This window comes from Pollachius pollachius, assembly GCF_949987615.1.
Source record: "Pollachius pollachius genome assembly, chromosome: 4".
Taxonomy (NCBI): domain Eukaryota; kingdom Metazoa; phylum Chordata; class Actinopteri; order Gadiformes; family Gadidae; genus Pollachius; species Pollachius pollachius.
In genome coordinates, this window is record NC_136937.1 from 2685225 (window position 1) to 2693753 (window position 8529).

Consider the following 8529-nt stretch of genomic DNA (forward strand, 5'->3'; position numbering starts at 1 on the left):
TATTTTAGGTTAGTTGTTTTTCACACACACACACACACACACACACACACACACACACACACACACACACACACACACACACACACACACACACACACACACACACACACACACACACACACTTAAGGCGGTTATAATGAATCCACAGCCATGTGTGGCCTTTAGCGGGCTAGGCAAAACAAGCCCCTGGAAACGAGAGTTGGAATATTCGAGTACCATTAGGTGATGTTGAACAATATGTTGGCCATCGTCATTTGTTTTGGGGGGGGGGGGGGGGGGGGAAACAGGGAGTAAAGTAAGGTACGGTGATAAAGAGGTATTTTTGAATGGGAATTTGATATCCGGATGAAATTTCTGCTATCTTTCTGGTTCTGGCTTATCAAAAGTATTACCACGCCCATGTTAATTTGATACATTGTACATCACGATGTATCAATAACAAGAGATTTTTAAGGATGAGGATTTCGCCTTGGACATTGGGGATCGGTTAAACCGTCCCCCCAGTGGACTCGCCTGGCATGGCCCACCGTTGATCAGTCATCTGTTAATAGACCCCACACATACAAGCACTCACCCATACACCCACCCAGAGATACACACAGCCAGAGATACACACACAGCCACAAAGACACACACACAACACATACACCAACCCACCCATACACACACCAAACCACACACACCCACCCACAGATACACCAACCCAGCCATACACACACACAACACATACACCAACCCACCCATACACACAACACATATACCAACTCACCCATACACACACCAAACCACACACACACCCACCCACCCACCCACCAACATATAGACAAACCCACCCATACACACACCAAACCACACACACACCAAACCACCCACCCACATACACACGCATACTAGGGCTGGGCGATTAATCGAATTTCGATCTCGATTTTAGCGTCAAACGATCACAAAAATAGAATCAATGTTTTACAGAAAGTGCAGAACAGCTGGATACATATCTGTACATTCATTTAGATTTTAACATTTTCTTTTGGACCATTTTGTCTATTTTTTTAAGGCGAAATTTCAAAGTTCTCAGTTCTAAAGTGTTTTAGAGAGAGACACGCTGAATGAATACGTCATGTTTCCAAGCTCAAAAAATAATCGTTTGAATAATCGCGATTTCAAAATGGACCAAAATAACCGTGATTATGATTTTTTCCATAACCGAGCAGCCCTATTGCATACACCCACCCACGCGTATACACCCGCCCTACAACCGCCCTACAACCGCCCTACAACCGCCCTACACCCACACAGCGCCCATGAAGCAACGCACGGTGTTGACCAGCTCCAGCTGCTGGCAGTAGCGCTGCTCGGTGAGCACCAGCTCGCGGGCCACGCGGCTCCTCTTGCGGGCCCAGCGGTCCCTCTGCTCCTGGATGATGCTGGCCCCCGAAGGGTCGCTCGGCCCCGGGCTGAAGCTCATGGGGGCTGGGGGTGGAGGGCGGAGGGGCGACGAAGACCGTGGAGGGACGGGGAGGAGTCCGAGGCTGGGCTGGGGACGATGAAGGAGAAAAACAGAACCACGGTCACGTTTACATTTAGCGGACGCTTTTATCCAAACTTACAATAAGTACATTTGTCATGAGAAAGAGAACTAATGTATCGCTGTCGGTACAGTAAGGATGTTCATAGGAACAAGTGTCGAGCGCTAACAATCGCTAGGTTAACCCATCCCCTGTACACAACAAAGAAAGCTAGGATAAGATGCTTCACAATGTTGAGTGCTATCTTAGAGTGTAAAGACGTAACACATACAATAAGTGTGCACATTAAGTGCCAGGACGTACAACACAAATTAATTGTGTACATTAAGTGCCAGGACGTACAACATCCAATAAGTGCGTAAGAGGGGTCTGGGGGTAAGGGGGGAAGCTATGAACTCTGAACTCTAACGCCTCGTGCCCACTGCATCCGTCCCTTGACTGGTCCCCATTGACTTTGAATGGGGACGGACGCGCAATGCATTGTGGATCCGTGCGCTCCGTTGGAGCCTTCGGCGCCGTCAAAAAGTTGAAAAACGTTCAACTTCTTCCGGCAGCGACGGATCCGTCATCCAATCGGATCGCGTATGCAAATGTCAGCACTGTGACACCGCTCGGGCTCTGACGACCCTGGAAAGCTCCCCCACCCGTCAGCTCCGCCTTCCGAAGTCCTTTGACGGACGGTGCAGTGGGCACGAGGCGTGACTGTGCTGTCATTTAGCGTTGCTCTTCATCAGAAGCAATTTGCAGTGGATCCAGATGGATTAGGGAGCAGGACGGAGTTGTTGGGCTCACGGGCGTTTGGGCTGGTGGCCGTGTGCGGACATCAGGGGAACGAACCCAGAGCATTTAGGCGAGGGGCCGACCATCCGAGACACTACACTATGAGAGTTATAAAGTGTTATTTTCATTATTCGGGGGTAGGATAGTCTACCCTACCCCGATGAATGAAAATAACAAAATATACACTTGTAACACCAATGCCAACTGATTATGTCGTGGTGAATGAATGGTCGCCCTCGTTTACACGCACACGCACACGCACACACACACACACACACAATTACCAATCCCTTGCCCCCTGTCGTGAACAATGGTGTGTGATCCCTAACAAACAGGATGGGTCAGTCCACAATGCCTCTTCCGCCAAACAGAGGAAGAGACCAACAAGCTGAGGGCGGGGGTCTGACTCAAGAATGTAGTGAGCAGAAGATCTCCAGGCACATTCCACCACTAATGTGATAATATCAAACTTAGGCGTACCTACGTATGTTAAAACTTAAAACAGCCCCTTTGGGAGGGCCACACCTTCCAAGGGTTGGAACAGATTTGAACCTCAAATCATGCATTATACATGTACTGCGTGTTTCATACATACATGAACACACATGTTGTGTGTGTGTGTGTGTGTGTGTGTGTGTTCATAGGATCAGTGTGTTCTCCACCACTTACACTCAAAAGGTACCTAACGTTTATGTTTCTTCCCTCACGTTTTGAAAGGTATTTAATAAGCGTAGGAATACTGGAGCTGCTCTCATTTCAAACTATTAAGGACTCATAGGGTTTAAGTGATCAAAGATCCCGATCGCTAATCCGTCCAAAAAACTTCAAGCGGCGACTGTCATCCATGAGAACAACAACATATACGGACTTCCTGAGAGGCAGCATAGTAGCATGCCACTTCTTCTTCCTCGATGAATCACTGAGTCTGACGACAACTTGACGAGTGTCTGCTGGTCCGTCCTCCAGGATGGACCAGCAGATAGTGGCGTGGACCCAAACAGATGCCGCTTGGCAGTCATGCAGTTCAGCACGAGAGACAGCGGCGCGCTGGTCGGCTGCACCGCGCGCCACGCCGGCTGAGTGACAGCTCGACGCTTGGCTTCTCATCCACACACACACACACACACACACACACACACACACACACACACACACACACACACACACACACACACGTACGCAAATATGCACACACAAACACACACACACACACACGAACGCACGTAAGCAAATATGCACGCACTCACACACGCAGACACACACACACACGCACGCACGCACACGCGCACGATAAAGTGTAGATGTTGAATCAAACGTAAAAAGTAAAAGTATTCGCTCGTCACCATCTGTGTCCGTTGTTTTGTGGGACTTCAAGTTGTTTGCATGTTTGAGTTCATCTTTCTAAAACATAACTTTATTTGGAGGAATTCAAAAAGGACACCGATGCTCCTTCTTGCCGTTTTCAATGTTAGTTTTAAACATCTAAACAGTCTAAACAGCTCCCATATCGACGATAGGCCGATTCAAAGAAACGAGCTACTGATTCGTCAACATTACCTTTCTTGACATTGTTTTGTTTCTTACAAAAAGCGTTAAAAAAACTCACCTTAGTTCAACGTCTGTTTTTCAAAACCTTCGGCAGGGCGCTCTTTTCGTTTGACTGCGTACTTCCGGGTCGACGTGCATCGCGATTGGTTCCTGTATAACACGCGTCATCAGAACGTTAAAGGCCCACCCTCTACTCTGCGTTGCCACCACGTTGTGTGTGTGTGTGTGTGTGTGTACGTGTGTGTGTGTGTGTGTGCATGTGCGTGTGGGTGCGCGCGTGCGCGTGTGTCAGGTGGGTAAGAAACATAAACGTTAGGTACTTTTCAGTGTAAGAGCTAGAAAACACACTGATCCTATGACTATAACATACGTGTTCATGTGCGTGTGTGTGCGTTCGTGCGTAAATATGTGCGTGTGCGTGCGCGTTCCTGCGTTTGTGCTTACGTGCGTGTGTTATTTTACCAGTGCATGTAGTTCAGGAATCAGACCAACTCTTGAAACCATATATAGCCCAACTAATTTGCCAAGGCCCTGCTTTTCAAAATGCGGGCTTACTGTTGGGAACTAATTCACTTGGTAATTTCTCTTGGAAGTAAAACCCACCTCAGCATTTTCGAGGTTTACATCTTGGTGGGGACATTAAAAAACCACAGCCCAGACACCCGAACAGTAGATAACGCGACAATCCCCGTGACAAATAATAACTTGCAAGCTAAACAGATTTATTCCTGAACTTCTAAAGATATCTGCATCTCTCCACTTCTGCTTCTGCTGTAGCTGTGTGTATGTTGACGCTGTCGCCGGTGTAGAAGTGAGAACACTGACCCCTAGTGTCAGTAGAGGTGTTTATCTGCATTACACTGCTAAACACACCATACAAACTTAGCCTTTCACTTGTTTTTCATTCATTTGAATTCATAAATACGACACTGTTAAAACCACTAAGTTTGGTTCTGTCTGTCTCTCTGTCTGTCTAACCATCATTAATTTAACATGTCTTGAAGACACACACACACACACACACACAAAAAAAAAAACACGCACACATACGCACACACACACACACACAAACACACACACACACACACACACACACACACACACACACACACACACACACACAAACACCAAGCGAGCATCTTTGCATGTGTCACCGGTTTAGGCAGAAGGAATATTTGCAGGAAATAAACCAGAGGAGAATACATTAAAAGTGCTGCGCGTGTTTTCCTATTAGCAGGAGAATGTTGTTAACCACCACCTCCACCACAGCCCAGGTAATACGGGGGAGAGGTTCGCGAAAGTGAGGCAAAACACTGCAAATAGCTGAACAGATGAACTGCATCTTTAATGCGAAGTTCATTAAAATGTATGACGATATCGGCGGGTCGAGCCTTTATTGTTTGCAATTTTATTATGTTTCCACTACATTTGATATTATAATAATTGGCCCCATAACAGACCTGTGCAAATTAGGCCGCTTCATGGCCCCGGGCGATGCAGGCATGAGCAAGCAGCAGCCGAGTGTGGACAAAGAGTCCTCTTTTTTTATTTAACCCCAGGTAAGGAAGAAAAAAACATAAGCGTCAATAATCTACACAACCAAAGCGAGACTCCCAAGGTTTTCCCGCGCTGTGTGTTGCTCACACCGGCGATCGCCAGAGGACCTGTAATTGACCTCTGAACTTTGCCGAAAACTTCACCCCCAGATGAAAGAATGTGCTGTTTTTTTTTTTCTTTGCATTTCAACTTTTGAGCGCCTGTCCAGTGTCGGTTCCACCGGTCATGAATTATTCAACCGCTGCTTTTTTCTTTTCTCGCTTGAAGTTGTCATTTGAGAACCCGCAGGGGTTTCGGGCAAGCCATGTTTACCTTCAAGTAAATAAAAACCGAATCACGAAAACAAACAATGGAAAATAAACAACGGAATACAGAGTATGTCAGATCAAAAAAACAAACGGTTGGACTGATGATTCTTCAGCCCCGTAACGGGGGAAATGTGTGCTGTCAAATAAAAGAAAAAGTTGTTATTAACCCAACACTGCCACTTTAAATAAGACAGAGTGCCTGCTGGTGTGAAATGCAATTATCTACCTGTGCTAAAGAGGGAAGGGGGGAGGGAGGGCATGGCCTTAATTTGTGTTTTAAATGCTTGAGTTGCTGCTCTTCAGCAAAAAATCTGGATTTGTCATTGACAATGTTTTTGTCAAATGGTAATTATGCCGTCAAGGGTTGGCACTTCAATGAGGAGCTACAAGGGTCCCTTTAAGTATGCAATTGTATTACTTTTAATCTGTCAGAAAGATGTGTTTGCCGGGTCGCTCGTCGGACCCTGTTTGCTGTCGGGAGGACGGCTAGACATCCGCGTGGACGCTAACTCAGGCTGTTTCCTGCTGTTTTCGCGGCATCCACTAAAGAAAGGAATAGCCTGTTTTGTTTTCTCTTTTTAATCGAGGGCAATCAAAGAAAAAACACGACCACACGCTAGGAACATGTGTTGCAATAGATTACAAACACGTAGTTTGCGTTCTTCAATTGTACCGTTCTGTAATTCAAGGTTGTTCCGGATAAGAACTGTAAACCCACGTTCACCTACGGCCGTACTCGTTCAACCATTTTGTTTTGGCGTCTGGGGGGGGTGGGGGGGGAGGTGGGAAGAACTCATTAGAGAGAAACGTCCGTTTGGCCTTGGGAAAAAAAAGATGTACCAACAGATACACAAAACCCTGAGTGTCACTCACATTGTTTAAGCACTGTCAAAAAAGCGACGCGTTTTGTGTAAAAAAAAAACCTCAGAAATAAATGAAAATCCTCTGTGGTTTATGCGGGGTAATGATAAACTGTCACACCTGCAATTACTAAAACCAGTCGATGACAGGGTCTCCTTTGAGCATGTCAATGAGGTTTGCCGCCTAATTGGAGGTCTGGGGACGCTATCTCGCCGACTAGCCGTCGCTCAGCCGTCAAGCCGTAAAAATCGGGCCGTTATTGAATTTTGCTTTGAACGGTCGAAGCCTGGGGGAGTTGGGCCTTTTAGTCGCTCCTGACATTCATACAGTTATACAATTATTGTAAATAAGTTTCTCTCCTCCTCGTGCCTCCCTCGTGTGTGTGTAGGTACAGTGTGTTCAACATAAATGGTAAATGGGACTGCATTTATACAGCGCTTTTCTAATCAGTGGCCCCTCAAAGTGCTTTACAATATAGCCTCACATTCACCCATTCACGCACACATTCACACACCAACAGCATTGTCAACCCCGCAAGGTGACAGCCAGCTCGTCGGGAGCAGTCAGGGAGAGGCGTCTCGCTCAGGGACACCTCGACGCTCTAGCTAGGAGAAGCCGGCGATCGAACTTGCATCCTTTCCGGTTACCAGCCAACCCGCTCTGCCTCCTGAGCCACATGCCGCCCCAGGCGTGTGAATCTAAACAGAACATAACAGTCTGGGACTGTTAATAAGTCACTACATGTCTCTCTTATACTCCTTCGATTCAGAGTCACGTTTAGAGCCTAGCTAGCCTGCGCCGTCCGATGTTTATCCACACACGTCAACCTCCCGAGTCAAAGTCTGAAACGTTTCCCTTTTCCGATGACGACGGCGGTTTACGAGCAACGAGCAAGTACGAGGCAAACATCTCTCCCCCCCCCCCCTATTTTTAGCTTGCTTTTATCTCGTTATAATTGGTCTATTCTCAAGAGGCAATACTTTTTTCCTTCCTCTCCTTCTCTTTTATTTCAAAGTGGAATCGTGCCCCTCATTCTCATGCAAAGAGGTTCTGAGAGTGGGCCCTCGTTGCGTGTTCCCTTCCAAGGTTTGTTAGCGTGCGGAGGCGCCTGATGGGCTTGTCATCACCGGGCCGATTCAACAGCCTTCAAATGAGCCCAACAATGGCGTTTCCACTACACTTCAGTTTGGATGGCGAGGACACAATCCCCTCCAAACTCCTAGGCCTATTTGCATCTCATTCTGCCGCTGTTTTTTTATTTGTGTGTGCGATTCGGGTCTCGCAGCGCCTTTGTCTCTCCCCGGAGAACATCTTGCGACGACAGGAATTAGCCGTTTGAGACTTTACGGTTGCTACTTCAAGGGATGATACAGCTGATGATGATGGTGTCACGAAATCTGAAACAGCACCTCTCCTCTCTAGAAACCAGAGTAAGGTCTGTTCATGGCCGCCTGTTACAGATCAGCATCTGTTGTTTTTTTAACTGACTTGTTGTCCAAATATAACATGAAAGTCTTATTGACTTTCAAAGTATGAGTCTTTCATTTACTCTTTTAATCTCCATACGTCCCTTTGGTCTCTTGAGATTAATGCAGAATCTGCAAAGATGGTCCCTAATGGTTTTCCATATCTGTGCCCCAGGTCACCGGACCATAGATCTCTCGCTTTGTTTTAATAATTACATATGAGCGAAATGTGAATTAATTATAAGAGCATGTTCATATTTCATGAGTCTTTAGTTTGCTTCAGGGTGGCCCTGGCAGTTAAAGACATTTTCCCTGCCTCTTTCATTCACAGTGTGTCTCTATGTACTGTTAGCTCAAAGACTGAGCTCTGAGGGTGTGTGTGTGTGTGTGTGTTTGTGTGTGCATGCGTGCGTGCGTGTGTGTGTGTGTGTGCATGTGTGTGTATTGTGAGTCTCTTTTTGTATGGTGTTTGTGTGTGTGTCT

General features: G+C 46.6%; 1 protein-coding gene across 1 annotated transcript in view; it reads right to left on the reverse strand.

Moving 5' to 3' along the window:
- arhgef39 (Rho guanine nucleotide exchange factor (GEF) 39) overlaps positions 1 to 3961 on the reverse strand; it is a 42114-nt gene extending 38153 nt beyond the window's left edge. Inside the window, 2 exon segments of the mRNA XM_079735996.1 lie at positions 1316 to 1534; positions 3913 to 3961. Of these exon segments, the coding sequence (XP_079592122.1) occupies positions 1316 to 1465 (150 nt within the window). The 5' untranslated portion in view covers positions 1466 to 1534; positions 3913 to 3961.
- Between the last annotated feature and the right edge of the window lie 4568 nt (positions 3962 to 8529).